Raw genomic sequence first — 26,593 nt, forward strand, 5'->3', positions numbered from 1 at the left:
GCTCTGCAACAAGAGAAGCCACCGCAGTGAGAAGCCTGCGCTCTAGAGCCCACGCGCCTAGAGCCCGTGCTCTGCAACAAGAGAAGCCACCGCAGTGAGAAGCCTGCGCACCACAACAAAGAGTAGCCCCCATTCGCCGCAACTAAAGAAAGCCCACGAACAGCAACAAAGACCCAATGCAGCCCAAAAAATTAATTAATTAATTAATTAAAAAATATATAGTTTGTCATCATCCATTCTTGAATGACTTCCTAAACACAAAGATATAATTTGCAAAAGCAATAGCTAAAATAAACAAGGGATCATTCTCTTTTCTTTTACTGTAAGAAAATGATTCTGTTCTAGAAGGTGGCTAGCAAAGAATGGCCTTTTAACCTCCCTCCTTGCTTACCTACAATATGGTTCTCCTTACAGGCTACTTTTTCACATATCCCACTGACTGAAGCCAGTCTCAGCATTACCTACATTACCCTTCTGCCTGGAATATTTTTACCCTTGTAGTCTCAAGGTTCATTCTCTCCCCTTCTCCACATCTTCACTCAAATGGCAACTTCTCAGCAAGACCTTCCTGGCCAACCTATCTAAAATGTCACCCTCCCTTCTCCTTAGCATATACAACTATCAAACATAATACACATGTATTTATTATGGTTTACTACAAACTTACCAAGCTAGAAGGTAAGCTCCATAAAGCCTGGAGTTTTTTATAGCTTTGTTTACAGCTATATTCCTAGAGTCTACCTCTGATCACAAACTCCTATCCTTAATTTCTACTTCCTTACTTTTAATCAATTACTTCTTTGACCTCATCAAGAACTGTAGTCCTTTAACCTTCATTTATTCATTTACAAATATTTACTGAGTGCCTACTAAATGCCAGACACTACTGAAGGTTCTTGATATATATTGACTAGCAAAATAAAAATCCCACCCTTGCAGTCCTCACATGCTAGTAAAGAGAAAGATGAGGAACATAATAAGTAAAATATATTCTATGTTATAAATGGTAAGTGCTTTGCAAAAACAGAGAGAGAGAGAGAGAGAGAGAGAGAGAGAGAAGAGCAGAGTAAAGGGAGATCCAGAGAGCAATGTAGGGGAGGGGTTGTGCAACTGTAAACAGGGTAATCAGGACAAGCCTCAGCTGGAAGGTGACATGTGAACAGAAGCCTGAAGGAGGTGATTATTAACCATGCAGTTATCTAGAGGAAGAGTGTTCTAGGCAGAGCCAACAGCCAGGGCCAAGGCCCTAAAACAGGAGATGTGTCTGAAATATTCGAAGAACAAGAAAGCAGAGTGTGGCTAAAATGCAGTATGCAAGTGGGAAGGCAGTAGGAAACGAGGTCAGAGAGATAGTGAGGGGTCGTATCATGCAGAGCTGTGGAGGCCACTGTAAGAACTCTGGCTTTTACTCTGAGTAAAACAGGGAGCCCCCTGGGTGGTTTTGAGCAGAGGAGTGATATAATCTCACTTATGTTTTAAATGGAATACTCTGGTTGCTGTGTTGACTACAGACTGTAAGGTTATAAATATAAAGAGATCTATGAAGAGGTTACCACAGTAATCCAAGTGAGAGATAAAGGCAGCTTGTTCCAGCCTGATAGCAACGGAGATGGCAAGAAGTGGCTGGATTTCAAATATATTTTGAAGGTAGAGCAAATAGGGTTTCCATATGGACTGGATGTAGTGTGTGACAGAAATAATCACCAAGGTTTTTGGCAGAAGCAAATGGAAGGATAGTTGCTACTCCCTGATATGGTAAAGGCTGCAGGTGGAGCAGTTTGACATGTCTATTAGACATCCAAATAGGGATACTGAGTAGGTAGGCTGGATATACAAGTCTGAGTTGGGAGCAAAAGGTCTGGAGCGGAAATATAAATTTGAAAGTCATCTGCATATAAACTGTATTTAAAGCCAGGAATTAGATGAGATCACCAAGGAATTAATACAGATCAGAGTTTCTCAAACATGACACTACTGTTATTTGGGACCAGAACATTCTGTTGTAGGGGCTGTTCTGTGCAGTGTAGGATGTTTAGTAGCATCCCTGATCTTTACTCACTAGGTTTAAGTAGCACCCACATACACACACAGTTGTGATAACCCAAAACGTCCCCTGTTGAGAACCACTGTATAAAGAAGAGAAGAGGGGACTTCCCTGGTGGTGTCCAGACTCCGCACTCCCAATGTGCGGGGCCCAGGTTCAATCCCTGGTCAGGGAGCTAGATCCCACATGCATGCTGCAACTAAGAGTCCGCATGCCGTAACGAAGATCCTGCACGTGGCAACAAAGGTCCCACGTGCTGCAGCTAGGACCCGGCACAGCCAAATAAATAAATAAATAAATAATTTTTTTAAAAAAAGAAGAGAAGAGGACCAAACACTCTAACATTCTATCACACCCGTTCACGTCCAGGTTACAGAGCATCATATCACCACTTTCTTCTCAGCACCCCAAACCAACTTATCCCCTTGCCCTTGTTCTGTTACCTCCAAACCTTAGTTCAATATCACCATCCACTTTATCTATTTATACTCAGTTGCCAAGCACTGCTGGAGAAAAGTCCCACATGCTTATTACATGTAGTGCTACACATATTTAGTCTTCACCCTCAGGTGAACCCTCCAAAATACTGTCATATGTCCCTAGGTCGATCCCTCTCCCATCCCACATGGCAGCTATTCCAAACCTTTATCATTTGCCTTAAGACCAATAATGTTTCCTCATTATACATTCATTACTTTATTTGTTAACTGACTTTCTCCCCAACCACAGAGTAAGCTCTCTGCCTTGGTGTTGGAATATAGTAGACTTTCAATCTATGTATGAATCCTTCCCTCCAGCCTCTGTCAGTTTCCTATTTCAGAGTAAATCGAGGCCATCAGGAATGAACTCTATCAATATTCTGCCCCACAATTACAAATTTAACTCTATCTGAGGACACTTTTCAGCTGGTCTTCAGTTCTTGCTAATGTAACTGATGAATTTCCTATCTACCAAATAGTCAAGAATCAGCTTTCCTTTTAACTGACCTCTACTAAGTACCTGATATGGGTACTTATACATCATAAAGGTGAGTAGGTATTTCTCAAGGTTCTAAACTTGACACTCTTCTCTTTTCCTTCTATATATTCTCTTTGGACTAGCTCATTCATGCTCAAGGCTTCCATCCCTACCGTTTAAGCTAAAAACTCCCAAATCCACGTACCCAAGCCAAACCTTATTGCTAATTTCTAAATACTTTATGTCTAATGTCTGGTGGTAGTCATTCCTCCTCAAACTTCCCAGAGGCACTTCAACATGTCGAAAACTAAACCTATCTTCTCCCTCTCTATGTATTCATCTTCCTGTACTCCCCCATCCTTTCTTTATTCATCGAACAAACAAGTACGTACCAGGATCTATGATAGGCACTGCAAATACAAAGCCATGTTTCAAAAGGAACTCACAGTCTAGGAACCAAGAGACAGTGAAAATAATAATATAATCCAATAACCACAAAGACTGACATATGGGGGACTTCCCTGGTGGCGCAGTGGTTAAGAATCCGCCTGCCAATGCAGGGGACACAGGTTCGAGCCCTGGTCCGGGAAGACTCCACATGCTGCGGAGCAACTAAGCCCATGTGCCGCAACTACTGAGCCTGCGCTCTAGAGCCCGCGAGCCACAACTACTGAAGCCCGCGCGCCTAGAGCCCATGCTCCGCAACAAGAGAAGCCACCGCCATGAGAAGCCCGCAGACCGCAATGAAGAGTAGCCTCCACTCGACGCAACTAGAGAAAGGCCCGCGTGCAGCAATGAAGACCCAACGCAGCCAAAAATAAATAAATAAATAAATTCATTTTTAAAAAAGACTGACATGCACAAGGTGCTACAGAAGTATAAGAATACAGAGGCAAAAATAGGGAAGGTATCCTGGAGGATTTAATGCCTGAGATGAATCTTAAAATAAAAATAGGGATTAACCAGAGATAACCAGCCTAAAAAAAGAAATATGGTATGGACAGGCTATTATAAGCAATTTAGAACATAAAATCCAAAGCAAGAAGTGGCAACTGTAAACCAGATCACAGAGCACCTTAAGGGCCATATTAACAAACTTATACTTCATCCTGAATGCAAATGGGAACTTCAAAGGCGTTTTAAGTATGGAATGATGTGATATGGCTTCTGTATCAGATATTTCTAGCAGTTGTGTTTAAGGGTGACAATTATAGGCAGTTATAAGGCTAGTTGAACAGTCTAGGCAAGAGGAAAGCCTGCACAAGGGGCAGTGGTATTAAAGTTAGAAAGAAGAGACACAACAAAGAAATAATTAGCAAGCTAAGTAGGTGGGCCTTCCTAATTAATTGGCTATCCAGAGGCCAGGGTGAAGGAGGAGTGAGGATTTAAGATGGATCCTGGCCAAGTTCCAAGCTTGGCTGAAAAGAGCACCCCACAAATCAGTAAGAGTAAGAAAAGAAATCCAGTAGAAAAAAGGCAAAGGCTATAATCAGGCGATTCACAGAAAAATAAAAGGCCATTAAACACATTTTAAAAGTTCAATTTCACTGGTAATCGCTTCAATGCAAACTACAATGGGATACCATTACCATTCCCACCTCCAAAAAAAGATTCACAAAATTTTAAAAGATAGATAATATTCATTGCTAGTAAAGGTGTGGGAATACGAATATATCTATACACTTATACTGGAGCATAGTTTGGAACACCCTTTTAAGGTGCAATTTAACAGTATATTTCAACACTTAAAGCATACATTCCCTTTGAACCAGGAATTCTACTTCTAAGAATGTAGGCATTCACACTTACGTAAAAAGTTCTATATGAACTATAGAACATTCTATAAGAATGTCCACTGTAGATGATTTAAACAAGAATATGGAGACAACCTAAACATCAATCCTTAGGGAGAGGTTAAATCACTTACGGTAATCCATACCACAGAAGAGTACAATACAACCTAAAATATATATGAAACAAAATGGAAATTTCAAAAAATCCATATTTTAGGGGAAAAACTAAATCACAAAATATATTCCAATTTATGTTTAAGAAATAAAAGCCCATATATGTTTGTGAATGCACAGATAAAGGTCAAGAAGAACATTTTGGAGAGAACAGTAGAATGGAGGAACGGGATAAATGGACACTCATTTTTCACTTAAGTATATAGTTTGATTTTTTCCCCCCACACAAAGATGAATTACTTTTATAATTTTTAAAATGAAAAACATAATGTGACATGCGGCATGTGACTAGCTGGTAAAGCAACTTAATAAGGAAAATAGATCCAGTGGCTTTTCTAAAGCCACAGCCTAAGCTAATAAGTATTTAATAAAGACTACTACTAAACATCTCTTTTGTTGTTAGCTATCCTCACATATGCTTTACACAATGCCCAAAGGGATTGCATTCACCTGTGCCCCTTGCTGGTAGGGCAAGCCCACTTACAGCATTCATGCTGCTCAAAGCTTATACTCAAAGATTTTTTCTTTGCAATGCAGGAATCATGTCAACTGACACTGCACATCTTTATATCTTTAATCTTCCTGAAAAGTTTTTAAAACCTACAATCAATGTTTACCATTCCTGATATGAATGGTTGTAATAAAATTTAAGTGACTGAGAAAACAATGAGGACAGAGAGTAAGAAATATTTTGACCCGTAATTTAACTAAAACTTGGCTTTCATTCATTGTTTCTTAACACAGTGTACTCTTTCAACATTTTCTCAAGAGCATAAACTATTTTTGGAATTTTCCCTCTTTGTTATATAACAAGTATTTCCTTATAACAAATTCTTTCTGATGACTGTTTATAACATTCTTTTACTTCTGCAACCAAATCTCTCCAAGTAACTTTCAAGTGGTTTTTTTGTCCCATCATTTTCTCCAATATCAAAGAGACGACTAATATAGCAAACTGAGGTGAAGCTTCACTTCTGAAGGTACATATAAAATAATAACAAACATTTGCTTCCAGTAGAGTACCCCTTTTTGTATCTGAGGTCAAGAAAGAAGGTACTAATTCATTTTGACTACTGGATGATTAAAACTGAGCCTTTTTTATGACTTGCTGTTACGGGCTGAATTGTGTCTCTCTGTCTCACCCCCCACCCAACCAAAATTCATATGTTTAAGTCCTAACCCCAGTACCTCAGAATGTGATTGTATTTGGAGATAGGGTCTTTAAAGAGATAACTAAGTTAAAATAAGGCCATTATGGTGGGCCCTAATCCAAATGACCAATGTCCTCATAAGAGGAGGAAATTAGGATGCAGATACGTAGCTCACGTATCTTTTCCTCCCAAAGAGGAGAAGACAACTATCTATAAACCAAGGAGAGGGGCCTCAAAAGAAACCAAGCCTGCTGACACCTTGATCTCAACTTCTAGGCTCCAGAGCTGTGAGAAAATAAATTTCTGTTCAAGCCACTGTTATGGACTGAGTTACATCTTCCCAAAATTCATAATTTGAAGCCCTAACTCCCAATGTGACTATATTTAGAAACAGCACATTTAAGGAGGTAATAAAGGTTAAGTGAGGTCCTAACAGTGGGGCCCTAAGCCCATAGGACTAGTGTCTTTTCTAGAGAAAGGGAAACCAGAGATCCCTCTCTTCCACGCATGCACAGAGAAGAGGCCATGTGAGGACGGAGCGAAAAAACTATAAGCTGAGAAGAGAGGCCTCACCAGAAACCAACCCTGATGACACTTTGATCTTTGACTTCTTGCCTCCAGAAATGTGAAAAAATAAATTTCAGTTATTTAAGCCACCCAGTCTGTGGTATTTTGCTACAGCAGCCCGAGCAGACTAATACACTTGCCAATCAAGTAATTTAAAAAGCATTTTTGCTTTCCATGTCAGAGAAGACAAAGCATTTAAGCACCCACTGAAACAATAAAACCACAGCCCAGTTGATGGAAGCTTTTCATAACATCTTTCTCACCTTCTTAAAGAATGTTGCAGGTGCCATTTCAGATACACTCAGTATTCGCAAGAGGAACATTGGCCAAGATGTTGTGTTCATCTGGTACCCTATTTTATAAAATAAAGCAGAAATCATTTTTTAAAAGCCTCCCTGTGATATTACAGCAAGCTGGTATTAAAAAAAACGTTTCATTTACCATTCTCCTCCAGAGAATGACTTTCTTTTTTTTTTTTTATAGGCATGTCTCATTTTATTGCATTTTGCTTTACTGCACTTTGCAGATACTGTGTTTTTTACAAAATGAAGGTTTGTGGCATCCCTGCATTGAGCAAGTCTATTTTTTTTTTTAAACATCTTTATTGAAGTATAATTGCTTCACAATGGTGTGTTAATTTCTGCTTTATAACAAAGTGAATCAGCTATACATATACATATATCCCCATATCTCTTCCCTCCCGCATCTCCCTCCCTCCCACCCTCCCCATCCCACCCCCCCAGCCGGTCACAAAGCACCGAGCTGATCTCCCTGTGCTATGTGGCTGCTTCCCACTAGCTATCTATTTTACATTTGGTAGTGTATATATGTCCATGACACTCTCTCACCCTGTCACATCTCAACTCTCCCCCTCCCCATATCCTCAAGTCCATTCTTTAGTAGGTCTGTGTCTTTATTCCCATCTTGCCACTAGGTTCTTCATGACCTTTTTTTTTTTTCCTTAGATTCCATATATATGTGTTAGCATACTGTATTTGTTTTACTCTTTCTGACTTACTTCACTCTGTATGACAGACTCTAACTCCACCCACCTCACTACAAATACCTCCATTTCATTTCTTTTTATGGCTGAGTAATATTCCATTGTATATATGTGCCACATCTTCTTTATCCATTCATCCGATGATGGACACTTAGGTTGCTTCCATGTCCTGGCTATTGTAAATAGAGCTGCAATGAACATTTTGGTACATGACTCTTTTTGAATTATGGTTTTCTCAGGGTATATGCCCAGTAGTGGGATTGCTGGGTCGTATGGTAGTTCTATTTTTAGTTTTTTAAGGAACCTCCATACTGTTCTCCATAGTGGCTGTATCAATTTACATTCCCACCAACAGTGCAAGAGTGTTCCCTTTTCTCCACACCCTCTCCAGCATTTATTGTTTGTAGATTTTTTGATGATGGCCATTCTGACCGGTGTGAGATGATACCTCATTGTAGTTTTGATTTGCATTTCTCTAATGATTAATGATGTTGAGCATTCTTTCATGTGTCTGTTGGCCATCTGTATATCTTCTTTGGAGAAATGTCTGTTTAGGTCTTCTGCCCATTTTTGGATTGGGTTGTTTGTTTTTTTGTTATTGAGCTGCATGAGCTGCTTGTAAATCTTGGAGATTAATCCTTTGTCAGTTGCTTCATTTGCAAATATTTTCTCCCATTCTGAGGGTTGTCTTTTTGTCTTGTTTATGGTTTCCTTTGCTGTGCAAAAGCTTTTAAGTTTCATTAGGTCCCATTTGTTTATTTCTGTTTTTATTTCCATTTCTCTAGGAGGTGGGTCAAAAAGGATCTTGCTGTGATTTATGTCATAGAGTGTTCTGCCTATGTTTTCCTCTAAGAGTTTGATAGTGTCTGGCCTTACACTTAGGTCTTTAATCCATTTTGAGTTTATTTTTGTGTATGGTGTCAGGGAGTGTTCTAATTTCATACTTTTACATGTACCTGTCCAGTTTTCCCAGCACCACTTATTGAAGAGGCTGTCTTTTCTCCACTGTATATGCTCGCCTCCTTTATCAAAGATAAGGTGACCATATGTGCGTGGGTTTATCTCTGGGCTTTCTATCTTGTTCCATTGATCTATATTTCTGTTTTTGTGCCAGTACCAAACTGTCTTGATTACTGTAGCTTTGTAATATAGTCTGAAGTCAGGGAGCCTGATTCCTCCAGCTCCATTTTTCGTTCTCAAGATTGCTTTGGCTATTCGGGGTCTTTTGTGTCTCCATACAAATTGTGAAATTTTTGTTCTAGTTCTGTGAAAAATGCCAGTGGTAGTTTGATAGGGATTGCATTGAATCTGTAGATTGCTTTGGGTAGTAGAGTCATTTTCACAATGTTGATTCTTCCAATCCAAGAACATGGTATATCTCTCCATCGATTTGTATCATCTTTAATTTCTTTTATCAGTGTCCTATAATTTTCTGCATACAGGTCTTTTGTCTCCTTAGGTAGGTTTATTCCTAGATATTTTATTCTTTTTGTTGCAAAGGTAAATGGGAGTGTTTTCTTAATTTCACTTTCAGATTTTTCATCATTAGTATATAGGAATGCAAGAGATTTCTGTGCATTAATTTTGTATCCTGCTACTTTACCAAATTCATTGATTAGCTCTAGTAGTTTTCTGGTGGCATCTTTAGGATTCTCTATGTATAGTATCATGTCATCTGCAAACAGTGACAGCTTTACTTCTTCTTTTCCGATTTGGATTCCTTTTATTTCTTTTTCTTCTCTGATTGCTGTGGCTAACACTTCCAAAACTATGTTGAATAATAGTGGTGAGAGTGGGCAACCTTGTCTTGTTCCTGATCTTAGTGGAAATGGTTTCAGTTTTTCACCATTGAGGACAATGTTGGCTGTGGGTTTGTCATATATGGCCTTTATTATGTTGAGGAAAGTTCCCTCTATGCCTACTTTCTGCAGGGCTTTTATCATAAATGGGTGTTGAATTTTGTCGAAAGCTTTCTCTGCATCTATTGAGATGATCATATGGTTTTTCTCCTTCAATTTGTTAATATGATGTATCACATTGATTGATTTGCATATATTGAAGAATCCTTGCATTCCTGGGATAAACCCCACTTGATCATGGTGTATGATCCTCTTAATGTGCTGTTGGATTCTGTTTGCTAGTATTTTGTTGAGGATTTTTGCATCTATGTTCATCAGTGATATTGGTCTGTAGTTTTCTTTCTTTGTGACATCTTTGTCTGGTTTTGGTATCAGGGTGATGGTGGCCTCGTAGAATGAGTTGGGGAGTGTTCCTCCCTCTGCAATATTTTGGAAGAGTTTGAGAAGGATAGGTGTTAGCTCTTCTCTAAATGTTTGATAGAATTCGCCTGTGAAGCCATCTGGTCCTGGGCTTTTGTTTGTTGGAAGATTTTTAATCACAGTTTCAATTTCAGTGCTTGTGATTGGTCTGTTCATATTTTCTATTTCTTCCTGGTTCAGTCTCGGTAGGTTGTGCATTTCTAAGAATCTGTCCATTTCTTCCAGGTTGTCCATTTTATTGGCATAGAGTTGCTTGTAGTAATCTCTCATGATCGTTTGTATTTCTGCAGTGTCAGTGGTTACTTCTCCTTTTTCATTTCTAATTCTATTGATTTGAGTCTTCTCCCTTTTTCTCTTGCTGAGTCTGGCTAATGGTTTATCAATTTTGTTTATCTTCTCGAAGAACCAGCTTTTAGTTTCATTGATTTTTGCTATTGTTTCCTTCATTTCTTTTTCATTTATTTCTGATCTGATCTTTATGATTTCTTTCCTTCTGCTAGCTTTGGGGTTTTTTTGCTCTTCTTTCTCTAATTGCTTTAGGTGCAAGGTTAGGTTGTTTATTCGAGATGTTTCCTGTTTCTTGATGTAGGCTTGTATTGCTATAAACTTCCCTCTTAGCACTGCTTTTGCTGCATCCCATAGGTTTTGGGTCGTCGTGTCTCCATTGTCATTTGTTTCTAGGTATTTTTTGATTTCCCCTTTGATTTCCTCAGTGATCACTTCGTTATTAAGTAGTGTATTGTGTAGCCTCCATGTGTTTGTATTTTTTACAGATCTTTTCCTGTAATTGATATCTAGTCTCATAGCGTTGTGGTCGGAAAAGATACTTGATACGATTTCAGTTTTCTTCAATTTACCAAGGCTTGATTTGTGACCCAAGATATGATCTATCCTGGAGAATGTTCCATGAGCACTTGAGAAAAATGTGTATTCTGTTGTTTTTGGGTGGAATGTCCTATAAATATCAATTAAGTCCATCTTGCTTAATGTATCATTTAAAGCTTGTGTTTCTTTATTTATTTTCATTTTGGATGATCTGTCCATTGGTGAAAGTGGGGTGTTAAAGTCCCCTACTATGATTGTGTTACTGTCGATTTCCCCTTTTATGGCTGTTAGTATTTGCCTTATGTATTGAGGTGCTCCTATGTTGGGTGCATAAATATTTACAATTGTTATATCTTCCTCTTGGATTGATCCCTTGATCATTATATAGTGTCCTTCTTTGTCTCTTGTAATAGTCTTTATTTTAAAGTCTATTTTGTCTGATATGAGAATTGCTACTCCAGCTTTCTTTTGATTTCCATTTGCATGGAATATCTTTTTCCATCCCCTCACTTTCAGTCTGTAAGTGTCTCTAGGTCTGAAGTGGGTCTCTTGTAGACAGCATATATACGGGTCTTGTTTTTGTATCCATTCAGCCAGTCTGTGTCTTTTGGTGGGAGCATTTAATCCATTTACGTTTAAGGTAATTATCGATATGTATGTTCCTATTCCCATTTTCTTAAATATTTTGGGTTTGTTATTGTAGGTGTTTTCCTCCTCTTGTGTTTCTTGCCTAGAGAAGTTCCTTTAGCATTTGTTGTAAAGCTGGTTTGGTGGTGCTGAACTCTCTCAGCTTTTGCTTGTCTGTAAAGGTTTTAATTTCTCCATCAAATCTGAATGAGATCCTTGCTGGGTAGAGTAACCTTGGTTGTAGGTTTTTCTCCTTCATGACTTTAAGTATATCCTGCCACTCCCTTCTGGCTTGCAGAGTTTCTGCTGAAAGATCAGCTGTTAACCTTATGGGGATTCCCTTGTGTGTTATTTGTTGTTTTTCCCTTGCTGCTTTTAATATGTTTTCTTTATATTTAATTTTTGATAGTTTGATTAATATGTGTCTTGGCATGTTTCTCCTTGGATTTATCCTGTATGGGACTCTCTGTGCTTCCTGGACTTGATTAACTATTTCCTTTCCCATATTAGGGAAGTTTTCAACTATAATCTCTTCAAATATTTTCTCAGTCCCTTTCTTTTTCTCTTCTTCTTCTGGGACCCCTATAATTCGAATGTTGGTGCGTTTAATGTTTTCCCAGAGGTCTCTGAGACTGTCCTCAGTTCTTTTCATTCTTTTTTCTTTATTCTGTTCCGCAGCAGTGAATTCCACCATTCTGTCTTCCAGGTCACTTATCCGTTCTTCTGCCTCAGTTATTCTGCTATTGATCCCATCTAGAGTATTTTAAATTTCATTTATTGTGTTTTTCATCATTGCTTGGTTCCTCTTTAGTTCTTCTACATCCTTGTTAAATGTTTCTTGCATTTTGTCTATTCCATTTCCAAGATTTTGGATCATCTTTACTATCATTATTCTGAATTCTTTTTCAGGTAGACTGCCTATTTCCTCTTCATTTGTTAGGTCTGGTGTGTTTTGACCCTGCTCCTTCACCTGCTGTGTGGTTTTTTGTCTTCTCATTTTGCTTATCTTACTGTGTTTGGGGTCTCCTTTTCACAGGCTGCAGGTTCGTAGTTCCCGTTGTTTTTGGTATCTGTCCCCAGTGGCTAAGGTTGGTTCAGTGGGTTGTGTAGGCGTCCTGGTGGAGGGGACTAGTGCCTGTGTTCTGGTGGATGAGGTTGGATCTTGTCTTTCTGGTGGGCATGTCCACGTCTGGTGGTGTGTTTTGGGGTGTCTGTGGCCTTATTATGATTTTAGGCAGCCTCTCTGCTAATGGATGGGGCTGTGTTCCTGTCTTGCTAGTTGTTTGGCATAGGGTGTCCAGCACTGTAGCTTGCTGGTCGTTGAGTGAAGCTGGGTCTTGATGTTGAGATGGAGATCTCTCAGAGATTTTCGCCGTTTGGTATTACGTGGAGCTGGGAGGTCTCTTGTAGACCAATGTCCTGAAGTTGGCTCTCCCACCTCAGAGGCACAGCCCTGATGCCTGGCTGGAGCACCAAGAGCCTTTCATCCACACGGCTCAGAATAAAAGGGAGAAAAAAATAGAAAGAAAGAAAAAAAGAGGATAAAATAAAATAAAATAAAGTTTTTGGGAGGTCTAACGTCTTCTGCCAGCATTCAGTGGGTGTTCTGTAGGAGCAGTTCCACATGTAGATGTATTTCTACTGTATCTGTGGGAAGGAAGGTGATCTCCGCGTCTTACTCTTCTGCCATCTTGCCCCTCCTCCCGAGAATGACTTTCTTATTGAGGAACTAAGGAAATGGGCAAGAGGAGCTGGTGCACCCTCCAATCAGTGCTACTGTATCCACTGTACTATTAGACAAGAATGCTACAGTGAGGGTAGAAATTCTCATTTTAAAGAAGCCACTAGCTAGGGTTCACCAACATACACATGTATGTTGGGAATGGGCCATAATACTAGGAGAAATCCAAGCCAGAGCCCAGGAGAGCTTCCATTCCCCACCAACAACCACACACGCAGGGTAAAAAGGCTGCAAAAGACTTCCAGTCCCTCTTTTTCCGCAGAGCCCCTGCCTTATTTCCTTTCCGAAAGACAGTTTTCTGTCAAACTCAGCAAATGTACACTTATGATGGTGCATTTCACCATATGTAAATTTCACCTCAAAAGGAAAAAACCTGTAAATAAACAGTGAACTCTAGTTAATGATATGCATGCGAACGTATTTAGGAGAAACGCACTGATGGCAATAACTTATCCTGAAGTGCATTTAAAAATATGATGGACTGATGAATCGACAGGAGGACAGATGGACAGATAAGTGATAAAGCAAGTATAGTAAAATGATAACGGGTAGAGCCTAGGTAGTGGGTATGCGGTGTTCACTGTAAAATTCTTTCACCTTTTTTGTAGGTTTGAAATTTTTCATACATTATGTTGGGAAAAAAGACAGCTCTCACTTTAGTAATCTTTGCTCACAGTAAATGATCTTATCTTAGAACTTGTTATCAGATACTATCAAAATAGACTCAACAGGTGTCTTCTCTAGAGATCTCATCAATTAATGGTGAATATCACAGCATCTGGCATGTGCAGCGGGGAGCAGGGGTCTGCTAGTTTTAGTATTTTCTGGGGGCAATCTGTTACATGCAACACTTGCCTCCCTTGATGCCAGAATTGGTGAGAACTTGGCATGCATCCCTGATGAATACATGCATTAAGATAGGGAGGCACATGAATCACGTTGGCAATGGGTCCATCAATAGGATAAAATACGCAAGGAAGTTCAGACAGAAAGTCATCCTATAATAATCATGTACCCAAACACCCTTAATCTGACTAGGAAAATAATTGTTGCTAGGGAAAAATGGGGGAGGGTTGTTACACACTCTCTTAAAATAAATCAGTATTATTAGTGATATCTAATAAATAGTTATCCACAGCATGGATTCTCCACACTGTGGTTAGAATAGTGCATAAGAATCATTCTCTGGTCCTTATGCCTTTCTCTTAACCCCCATCTTATCCTATTACATGATGTACCATGATTTTCTTTTTTAATTTAGCATTTTTCTTAATTCTTTAATTGCCTAAAGTCAAACATAGATTAAAAGGTCAAAAAAGATCAAAGTGCATGTTACAAATTCATAGATAAAACTAATCCATGATATTAGGAAGTCTGGACAGTAGTTACCTTTGGGAAGGAGGAGGATATGACTGGGGATCAGCAGGAATGGGGGGCTTCTAGGGTGCTGACAATGTTCTATTTCTTGATTTGGGTGTTGGTTATACAAGTGTGTTCGTTTATAAGCTGTACACTTTTCTCCATGTATGTTGAAACTTTAAAAAAACCTTTTAGGGACTTCCCTGGTGGTGCAGTGGTTAAGAATGTGCCTGCCAATGCAGAGGACACGGGTTCGATCCCTGGTCCAGGAAGATCCCACATGTCACAGAGCAACTAAGCCTGTGTGCCACAACTACTGAGCCCACACGCCACAACTACGGAAGCCTGTGCGCCCTAGAGCCTGTGCGCCAACTACTGAGCCCACGCACTCTAGGGCCCGTGTGCCGCAACTACTGAGCCTGCGTGCTGCAACTACTGAAGCCCGGGTGCCTAGGGCCCGTGCTCCACAATAAGAGAAGCCACCACAATGAGAAGCCCGTGCTCCACAATGAAGAGTAGCTCCCGCTCGCCACAACTAGAGAAAGCCCGTGCGCAGCAACAAAGACCCAACGCAGCCAAAAAAAACCAAAAAAAACAAAAAAAAAACCTTTTAAATAATAACCTTTAAGGTTTAAATAAATAAACTTTTTAAAAAGGAAAACGAAATAAGTTGTGTTATATTAAAATGGAAACTATTCAAAAGCACCTGATGAGCAAATAGGCAAAAATTGCATTTTTTTTATTATGTGCTGTCAAAATACACACTAATCAGCATGTATTGCTATGTATTTCATATTTTTAATTAATAAACTCTAAAAATAATTTGAAAAAAGAATGATTATAAATCTGGTTATGTGTTTGAAATGCTGACAATCACAATAGCTATGTTTCCTTTAAACAAAATACAAACACATAGTATCATGCTGTAAACAGAGAAATAAAATCCAAACAGGGAAGCACTAAGCCTCAGGTTTATATTATGTCTCTTACAGAATTCTGTATGATTTAAGAAATATTATAAAAATAAACAACAAAAAATGTGAATGATATGAAGAAAGAAAAGGGGAAAAGCATAAAACACATACACCCTAAACCATCTTCTTGGAATAACACATCTCTGATTAGTTTTTTCAAATATTTTAAACCAAATTAGGAATAAGTAACAATTACAGCAAGGACAGTATAAAAAGATATTGCTAAAAGAGTAGTTATTATTATCTTACATTTTTGGTTCCCAGGGAATTTTTCACTAGTAGGAGACAAAAAAATCCATTCTCTCACTGTGCTTTATAACAGAGAATTTTCATTTTTAGCATTGTAAAGAAGAAACAAAAACCGATACCCACCATTCACTCAGAATGTAGAAGTAATAAACTAAATCCTTATATTCTACAGAATACCATGGTACTCTTTAAAAGAGAAAATTTTTGCACAAAATTAGTGTCACAGACTTCTTACCTTTTAAAAACTTGGTCAAAATTGAGAGCTTTGTATTAAAAACCTTTGCTGAAGAGTTCCATCCACCTCCTCCTTTTCAAAGATCTACAGGTACTGGCTCCTACCCCTCTCACTATGACTTCTTCCCACATAGGTGGAATGAAATTCCCAAGTCTGCAACTGGAGTCCCAATGTAAAATCATACCCTTCTGCTGTGCTCATCCCCATACCAAAAATGATGAATGGCTCATTAGACAATATTGAGGGAGGAAGTGACTCATATCAAATGCTACAAACTTCTCCCCCAGAAGGGTTTCTGAATCTTCATGTGTAATCCAGTAGAGCTGCTTTTGACATTTCAAGTTTTAAGGCAGAATGAGTCTTGCCGGAGTGGGGAAACTTTAGCACACAAATGCCAAATATGTACTTAGGTGAAACTCTATAACATATGGTACTGAGTTACTTTCTCAACATTCTCCACAGTAACCACCTGACTATCTATTTGTAAGAATGCCCAGAAGAAGAGATTTTTAAAAGGCCAGTTAAAATTATTTCTATTGAATATTACATTAACAAGAATATGTTATTTTAAAAACTGTTTATCCTTACCCAGTGGAGGCTGAAGTAAGTCCCCCTCCTTTTCACATGTCCCAACAGGCTGTATGTCCGGAGAATCAACAAGCCGCCAAAAATCATTTCTGTTGTCACTACCGTCCAGTCTTAAACGTAGCCTGGCACCAGTAATTCCAACGACTGTGGCGATACATATTGAAGTCATATTGCGAGGGTCACGGGCTTCCAATTTCATACCAACTTTGAAGTCATTAGCAGGTGGAATCTTGGACTATATATAAACACACATATAAATAAAATTTTGTTAAAACCCATCAACTATAAGAAAATCAAATGGTCAGTTATGTTACCAGAATACGCGAGGAACGTTTTAAGTAACAGTCACAGCAGTTGGTGAACAAAGTAAGAGCTATAAGGGTTAAGAAAAAGATCTTCTCCAAACCCTCTCCTTGGCTTCACATGCAGCCTGACTTGGCTGCCCACTGCTGGTCTTACTCATCTGCCCACTTCCAGGCAACCCAAATACAGCCTCAAAAATGCATCCTGAGTGGCTTTCTAAAATAAGAATATGATTAGGCCATTCCCCTTAAAATAAGCCGAACGGCAGCTCACCACTGCCTAACATAAAGTCCAAATCCTCAGTACAGGTTAAAAGCCACCGCACCTTAATCTCATTCCCATATTATCACTTCTACCCACTTTGTGCTTCAGCCACCCCATACCATCCCTTAACACTCAGGTTCTTTTACACCCACGTGCCTTTGCTTTGGATGTTCTCTCTGCCTGGAATATCCCTCCCCTCATCCCAACCACCTCAGATAGCCACCTCTTCTGTAAGCCCTCCCAGTATACTTATCACACTTTTCATAATTAATTATTTACATGTCTGTCTTTCTCTCCAGAGGGGCAGTCATAAGAGCTTAGTATATCTGACATAAAGTAAATTCTTAATGAATGGATGCAAAGAGACCATCTGGTTCTTAAGCAGCACTACCACAATCCCACTATCTCCTCACACTACTAGAACCTAACAATCACACAGGCACCCTTCAACAAGTTAATAGTTTACATCAATATATACAACATGACATCTACAGAATTTTGGCATACCTGTCTGAAACACTCTGAAGGAGCACTTAAAGATCCAGTCTCTTTCAAGTAATTTCCCCAGTGAAAATCATCTGGAAAAAAACACGCAAAAATAGTTTTGTTGTTTCCTTTTTTTGGCCATGCCACGCAGCTTGTGGGATCTTAGTTCCCCGACCAGGAATCGAACCTGGGCCCACGGCAGTGAAAGTGCCGAGTCTTAACCACTGTACCAGCAGGGAATTCCCATTAATACATATAATATGTATACTAACTTTCAGGAATAAAATGGGTTTTAGTTCCATATCTCTTCAAAGAAATACTTCTTAAAGAACAGATTCAAATTTCCTGATCTACATTTGACTACCAGCATGGAAGTAAAAAATAAGACAACTTCCTGATAATAATAGCTCTGATATAAATTACAATCTAGATCATCTTGATGTAATGAAGACTGCAGCACAGTGCTTCTGAAAATGTGAACTCTAGAAATAACTAAAGGACTTTTTATAGAGTAATAGCAAATTCTACTCATATGTCTCAAATATAAATTTACTCAAGACATGTTTTTACCATTTCATCCCATTACTGTGAAAGCGTTTGTTTTTCACAGGGATCTAAAGGTGTTTAGATGTGTGGTAGAGCAGAAATAAAGCAATACTTTGTGGAAAGAAAAACTCTGAGAACCAGCATTGTTTCTCAACTGACTATCAGATCCCCATCCAGGGTGTTAAGAATATGGGAGCAGAACAAAGCAGAAACCAGTCATCAGTGCAATGACTGATAGGCATTGTTGTAATTATCTATATTTTCTACAAACTCTTGCTGTCCTTTCTCTCACTTCGCCTTCATGATATATTATGCTAGAAGAGAAGGTCAGAAAGCAGTATACTTTGCCTGGACACGTCAATTCACTGTGCCAGTCACACTGCCAAGACACTGAAAGACTTGATAGCAGTATTAAAGGTACTATTAATTCATACAAAGTTTAATTCTCATCAACCATGAGGTTTTTTCTATACTCTTGTCTAATTTCCTCACTATAAAAATATTGGGTTCGGCAGTTCCCTCCCTAGGGGAATCTGTGTTACTAGCCTCTTATATAACCTTCAAAGGATGTAACAGTTCCACTTACACACTGCTAATAAATGTTTAACAGCCAACTTTCCAGAAAATACAAACAAACAAAAAGCCTGACTGGTAGTGTTTGCAGATTTCTGTGGTGTAAATACTACCACCATGGCTGACTGCAAGGTGCCAAGGTAAAGTCACCAACCACAAAGTTGGGAAGAAATGTGTACCACCGGCTCTCCCAAGCCGATGTGAGCCAACTTCAGAATACCACTGTTACCTGAAAGTATCCATTTATATGTGCATGTACACATATTATATATGGTATTAAGCATGTCATATGTAACACTGTATACCCTTTTAGAGATTTTTCCACTAAAAAAAAAAAATACTGGGTTTAATTCTTCTTCCAGATAATGTAAAGCAAGCACTACCACAGTGCTGAAAGGTATGCAGCAGAATGTCAAGGAACACAGGCTCTGGAGCTGAACCTGCCGTCTTTCAGTCTGACTCTGCCTCTTACTAGCTACGTGACCCTGAGCAAGTCATTTCACTTTCTCAGCCTCAGTTCCTTCATCTATAAAACGAGGAAAGTAATACATATGGTATAAGGTATTTTGAGAACTAAGTGAAGTAGTATACATGCAAGTAACTCAATAAATGGTTTATGTTATTATTCTAAAACTAAATGTCATAGTTGTGCCTAAACTTAAGAATACTGGATAGCTTTATTAAAAGTGAAAACTGAGATCTGTGGCTCCAAAATTTAACTGACCAGGTTATTTCAGTGACCTCCTAAGCCCTAACCTGACAATCAAGAGACCCAAGGTTCTAACTGAAGCTCTACCACCATACGATCTTGGAGAGCATTACCAAAGAAGAACAAAACAACACATGAATGGGGGAAAAAAATCTGACCAGGATGTCATTAAGGAGCCACCATACCAGGAAGAAAGGAGTATAAGTTGAAAATAATGACTGAGAAATCAAAACCATTTCACAATTATACCTCAAAGAACTTAATGAAGACTCTTCCACAAACCAGTTACATTTGTAAAATTTTTCAATGACATTGGAAAATACTTTATCCAACACAATTTTTAAAATATTCTATTACCATTTGTGTCTTAATGGGCTATAATTGGAACTAGCAAATCCTTTATACCAGTGCTCCATAATACGATTATTTTCTATTGCACTGCTAGTTAATTTAACCTTTGGAGCCTTAATTTTTTTCTTTATTCATAAGGCAAAAATTTTTAGTCCACAGAACCGTTCAGCTTGGTTGCCCATATGATGAGAGCCTGCCAATAACATGGGGGAAACACACATAGCAAAAGGCTTTACTAATTTAGATTTGATACATCTACAGTATCACAGCTGGAATTGCTGACCAGGAGCCAAAATAGTCAAAGTCACAGACAAGCATGAAGTTCCCGTCTGCCTCTGCATCTTATCCTCACTGACAGATCTGGCGGGGGGGGGGGGGGGGGGGGGGGCGGGGGGCGGATTTACCCTCTCTCAGAAAGGAGCCCTGGGAACTGATAGGCCTGTTCGTGAGACAGATGTACATACATACATAACTTTGTGATCTGACTGTTACCTGCACATGTCTATTGTCCTTCTTGTTTGATTTGTACTCTATTCTAGTCCATACATTAACCCAAACACCTTTCAGCAAACTGAACATAATCTATGAGGCCCCCCAGTCTTCTCCAGAGTAAATCAGAATCATAATGTCTTCTACCAGTGCTGGGTTTGGGTTCAGAGGCTATGTAAAGAAAATGGGCAAAACATCTAGAGCTTGAAGCTTCTCAGCTGAATGATCAGCACCCAATACCTCATAGCATTTATCACAACTGTAACTGGGCATTTGTTTAATGTCTACTTAAGCTCAAAGACAGCAAGAATCATATCTGTCTTATTCATCAATGGATTCCCATAGAAGGTCACCAGTATGTGTCAGGCACTGTACTAGGTACTGCAGATGCAGCAGTTAATAAAACAGACAAAACTCCTGGCTCTCTTGGAGCTTACCTTCCAGCAGTCACTCACTGATTTCTAAAATGAGATGTTAGAGTCAGGGCCCTGAGAAATATCTGCAGATGTCTGTCAATTTGATTAAGTAATATCATTTTTCATCAGAATTTCTCAAACAGAGAGTTTGAGAATTTTGAAAAGTTACTAGTTTCAACCTTTAAGCGTATATTTTTTCAAATTTATTTTCATGAAATTTCCAGAGTAGGAAAATCTATAGAGACAGAAAGTAGATAAGTGGTTGCCTAGGGAGAGGCACTGGGAGGAAATGGGGAGTGGCTGCTCGTTGGGTACAGGATCTCTTTTTAGGGTGATGAAAATGTTCGAAAATTGATTATGGTGATGGTTACACAACTCTGGGAATGTACTACTGAGAACCACTGAATTGTATATTTGAAATGGGTGGATTGTGTGATATATGAATTACATCTCAATAAAACTGTTATATTAAAAAAATGGAAAGGAATTTGTAGGGATAAGGAAGAACATTCTAACCTAACGGCCTCCATTTCCTTTGGAGGGTTTTGTGGGTTGGAAGGAAGACCTGAGGAACAAAATAAGGCCAATGAGAAAGAGAGCTAAGGAAACACTGAGGACACAGCTACAGTGAGAAAGAATGACTCCATGGGGATTACCTCTATAGGCAATCTTCCTGTAGGAACAGGAAGTCATGGGTGAACTACTTACTCCAAGAGTAGGGCTGGCAGGGCAGGTACAACAGAAAGACAAGGGGCAAGAGGTTTGCCTGGAAATCTCTGGCAAACACAGTAAGTTTGCTGTAGTATTTTTTTAATTCAGCCTTTTGTCTATGTATGACTTATTTTCTCATTTTCCTTAAGAGCAGGTGCAATGGGTCAGATTCTATCTCCTGCGTCTCTGATGTAGTGCTATATACATGCTGTTCACAATAAAGAAACTTAAAACATGAATTAATAACTCAGACTTCATAAATAAAGTTAACATTTACTGAACATTTACTATAAGCCTAGGCATTATATTAGGTGCTTTACACTCATTTTCTTGAATTCTAATAGTTCCATGAGGTAAGTAGTATTATCCCTGTGCTACACAGGAGAAAAAGGAGACTAAGAATGTTGAGTAATTTGCCCAAGGTCACAAGGCCAGTAAAGAATGAGGCCAAGATCCTAGAACAGGTCTGTCAGACCCCCTCAAGGCCTAAGCTTTAATCCACTGGACTGTCTTTTGACCATCAAAAAAGGACTTTCACATTGACTCTAGTGTTAGAAGGGTTTTTATTAATAATCAAATTATTTTAAATTGGTAATTCATGGTAATTAATAACTATATATCTTTAATTTGGCAACATTTGCACTGAAATACAGGGTTATCTTTTAACTTAATCCCTCTCTACGTGAAACCAAGGTAAAATTTTCAAAATTAAATACTATCTTTTTGACCTTTCCTATTGCTTAGATTTTATACTTACAGGAGCTTACTATACAGAGATTACACCAAAAAGCAATAAGAAAAGAGTTTATATCAACACTGAGTGAGGAAGAAAAATATGTTGTACTGAACTAATTTAAAACCTACCATTTTGCACAGGAGATGTGTCTGACTGAGGAGCTTTCTCTTGATTCTCCTTCTCTGCATCCGTTGACTCTTAAAAAAAAAGAAAGAAAGAAAATAGTGAGAACTAACAGAAGGCCAGAGCAACAGTTTGAAAGAGTACTTATAAAAACCATAAACTAAAACTATTTTCTAATAGAAGCCAGCTTTAATTTTGTAATTAATATCCTCATTTTCTGCATAGGACTTCACTTTCCAATATATAATGTACCTTATAATTTGCTTATTTGTTTATCGTATGTCTCACTTCACTCAAATGTAAGCTCCAAAAGATCAGGAATTTTTAAATTTATTTTGTCTCCTTTGTTCACTGCTGTATCCTCAGTGCCTAGAAAAGGACCTGGCATACAGAACACCCTTGAGCATTTGTTAAGTGAATGAACGAACAAACCAAAATGAGCTGAGCTGATCCTTACAATGTTCAGATTAATGTGCCTCAGAAATAAAGTGCATGCTTTTGAGAATTTAAAACAAAAGGGAAGCTAGAATACAATGTAATTCAATGGACTAGGCAAAGCTTTTCTCTGTGCTAGGCTGAGGAACTCAAACAGTACTGGACCTTGGGACTTCAACAAGTCTAAGATGTATTTCATCCACATTTATTACAGTATATATTTCTTAAATGACTCATTTAAAAATTAATCATAATACTATTATTATGCTGAATAATTAACCAAAATTCTTTAATATTATCAAATAAGTAGTCAGTATTCTCATTTTCCCTATTGTCCTAAATATTTTAAATGTGTCTGTTTCAATCAGGACACAAATAAAGTCCATACAGAGCAATGGCAGATACATTTCTTAAATTTCTTTTGATCTGTAGACTCCTCCTCCTCCTCCTCCTTTTTCCCCCTTCCCCTAGCAATTTTTTTGCCGATGATACCAGTTCAGAGATTTCCAGTCTGGAGTTTGCTGACCACTTCCTCATGATGCTGGGTTCTTCTGGTCCTTACATTTTCTCTAAATTTGTATTGCTATTTCGAGCCAGAAGAGCTTAACCAGATTCAGGTTTGGCTTTTTTGGGAGGAGGAGAGAAGATGACTTCATAGGTACTTCTCACAGGGGGTTCCTAATATACCTAGTTCTCGCTCTTTTTGTGATATGAGCCGCCATGGATGATTATTGCCTAGATCCATTAGTTCATTAGTGGCTGCAAAATGGAGGTATTCTAATTATCATCCTGTCTTTATTAGCCAGAAAACTTCTATAGAGAGAAACCTCCCCTCTTCAACCATTCAGTTACCTTGAGGTAGAGCTCACAAAGGGAAGTCACAATCAACACTTTGTTCTTTTCCTTTATTTTCTAGTTTTCAAAGTAATGAATTGTACCCGTGGGACTTCCCTGGCGGTCCAGTGGTTAAGACTCTGTGCTTCCAATGTAGGGAGCATGGGTTCGATCCTGGTCGGGGAACTAAGATCCCACATGCCGTGTGGCCAGAAAATTGTAAAAATTAAAAAAAAAAAAAAAAAAAAAAAAAGAATCGTATCCATACCATTCTCCACAGATGACAAATAAGTTTTGCTTTGTTTTTTAGTATCATTATGAACTAACGAATTTAACCACACTTGATGTGTTTCCATCTATTGCTGTTTTACCCTTACTGATGCTTGAATTGTCAAGTGACAAGCTTCTTAAAAAAGAATCTATGAATGATGCCAGGTGTACCATTTAAGGTAACAGATCTACTTTCTGGTTATGACTGGGTGACTCTTCAACATACGTGAACACTCAAGAGGGATGTATGGGCTGCTCTCTATTTAAATAATTTGGCTAGTATGAAGACAGTACACATTTATATTTACTAAATAGTTCTACAGTAAGATTTTCACTGTGCCAGTCACACTGCCAAGACACTGAAAGACTTGATAGCAGTATTAAAGGTACTATTAATTCATACAAAGTTTAATTCTCATCAACCATGAGGTTTTTTCTATACTCTTGTCTAATTTCCTCACTATAAAAATATTGGGTTCGGCAGTTCCCTCCCTAGGGGAATCTGTGTTACTAGCCTCTTATATAACCTTCAAAGGATGTAACAGTTCCACTTACACACTGCTAATAAATGTTTAACAGCCAACTTTCCAGAAAATACAAACAAACAAAAAGCCTGACTGGTAGTGTTTGCAGATTTCTGTGGTGTAAATACTACCACCATGGCTGACTGCAAGGTGCCAAGGTAAAGTCACCAACCACAAAGTTGGGAAGAAATGTGTACCACCGGCTCTCCCAAGCCGATGTGAGCCAACTTCAGAATACCACTGTTACCTGAAAGTATCCATTTATATGTGCATGTACACATATTATATATGGTATTAAGCATGTCATATGTAACACTGTATACCCTTTTAGAGATTTTTCCACTAAAAAAAAAAAATACTGGGTTTAATTCTTCTTCCAGATAATGTAAAGCAAGCACTACCACAGTGCTGAAAGGTATGCAGCAGAATGTCAAGGAACACAGGCTCTGGAGCTGAACCTGCCGTCTTTCAGTCTGACTCTGCCTCTTACTAGCTACGTGACCCTGAGCAAGTCATTTCACTTTCTCAGCCTCAGTTCCTTCATCTATAAAACGAGGAAAGTAATACATATGGTATAAGGTATTTTGAGAACTAAGTGAAGTAGTATACATGCAAGTAACTCAATAAATGGTTTATGTTATTATTCTAAAACTAAATGTCATAGTTGTGCCTAAACTTAAGAATACTGGATAGCTTTATTAAAAGTGAAAACTGAGATCTGTGGCTCCAAAATTTAACTGACCAGGTTATTTCAGTGACCTCCTAAGCCCTAACCTGACAATCAAGAGACCCAAGGTTCTAACTGAAGCTCTACCACCATACGATCTTGGAGAGCATTACCAAAGAAGAACAAAACAACACATGAATGGGGGAAAAAAATCTGACCAGGATGTCATTAAGGAGCCACCATACCAGGAAGAAAGGAGTATAAGTTGAAAATAATGACTGAGAAATCAAAACCATTTCACAATTATACCTCAAAGAACTTAATGAAGACTCTTCCACAAACCAGTTACATTTGTAAAATTTTTCAATGACATTGGAAAATACTTTATCCAACACAATTTTTAAAATATTCTATTACCATTTGTGTCTTAATGGGCTATAATTGGAACTAGCAAATCCTTTATACCAGTGCTCCATAATACGATTATTTTCTATTGCACTGCTAGTTAATTTAACCTTTGGAGCCTTAATTTTTTTCTTTATTCATAAGGCAAAAATTTTTAGTCCACAGAACCGTTCAGCTTGGTTGCCCATATGATGAGAGCCTGCCAATAACATGGGGGAAACACACATAGCAAAAGGCTTTACTAATTTAGATTTGATACATCTACAGTATCACAGCTGGAATTGCTGACCAGGAGCCAAAATAGTCAAAGTCACAGACAAGCATGAAGTTCCCGTCTGCCTCTGCATCTTATCCTCACTGACAGATCTGGCGGGGGGGGGGGGGGGGGGGGGCGGGGGGCGGATTTACCCTCTCTCAGAAAGGAGCCCTGGGAACTGATAGGCCTGTTCGTGAGACAGATGTACATACATACATAACTTTGTGATCTGACTGTTACCTGCACATGTCTATTGTCCTTCTTGTTTGATTTGTACTCTATTCTAGTCCATACATTAACCCAAACACCTTTCAGCAAACTGAACATAATCTATGAGGCCCCCCAGTCTTCTCCAGAGTAAATCAGAATCATAATGTCTTCTACCAGTGCTGGGTTTGGGTTCAGAGGCTATGTAAAGAAAATGGGCAAAACATCTAGAGCTTGAAGCTTCTCAGCTGAATGATCAGCACCCAATACCTCATAGCATTTATCACAACTGTAACTGGGCATTTGTTTAATGTCTACTTAAGCTCAAAGACAGCAAGAATCATATCTGTCTTATTCATCAATGGATTCCCATAGAAGGTCACCAGTATGTGTCAGGCACTGTACTAGGTACTGCAGATGCAGCAGTTAATAAAACAGACAAAACTCCTGGCTCTCTTGGAGCTTACCTTCCAGCAGTCACTCACTGATTTCTAAAATGAGATGTTAGAGTCAGGGCCCTGAGAAATATCTGCAGATGTCTGTCAATTTGATTAAGTAATATCATTTTTCATCAGAATTTCTCAAACAGAGAGTTTGAGAATTTTGAAAAGTTACTAGTTTCAACCTTTAAGCGTATATTTTTTCAAATTTATTTTCATGAAATTTCCAGAGTAGGAAAATCTATAGAGACAGAAAGTAGATAAGTGGTTGCCTAGGGAGAG

General features: G+C 38.6%; 1 protein-coding gene across 1 annotated transcript in view; it reads right to left on the minus strand.

The window, feature by feature from the left end:
- Nucleotides 1–26,593, minus strand: part of LOC309619856 (sex comb on midleg-like protein 2) — an 89,410-nt gene that overhangs the window by 55,860 nt on the left and 6,957 nt on the right. The window contains exons 3-6 of the mRNA XM_082375704.1: nt 22,279–22,347; nt 17,641–17,711; nt 16,567–16,801; nt 6,950–7,038 (exon numbers count right to left, since the gene is read on the minus strand). Of these exons, the coding sequence (XP_082231830.1) occupies nt 6,950–7,038; nt 16,567–16,765 (288 nt within the window). The 5' untranslated portion in view covers nt 16,766–16,801; nt 17,641–17,711; nt 22,279–22,347. The remainder of the gene's footprint in view (nt 1–6,949; nt 7,039–16,566; nt 16,802–17,640; nt 17,712–22,278; nt 22,348–26,593) is intronic.

The sequence above is a fragment of the Balaenoptera borealis genome, assembly GCF_965194805.1.
Source record: "Balaenoptera borealis genome assembly, chromosome: X".
Lineage (NCBI taxonomy): Eukaryota > Metazoa > Chordata > Mammalia > Artiodactyla > Balaenopteridae > Balaenoptera > Balaenoptera borealis.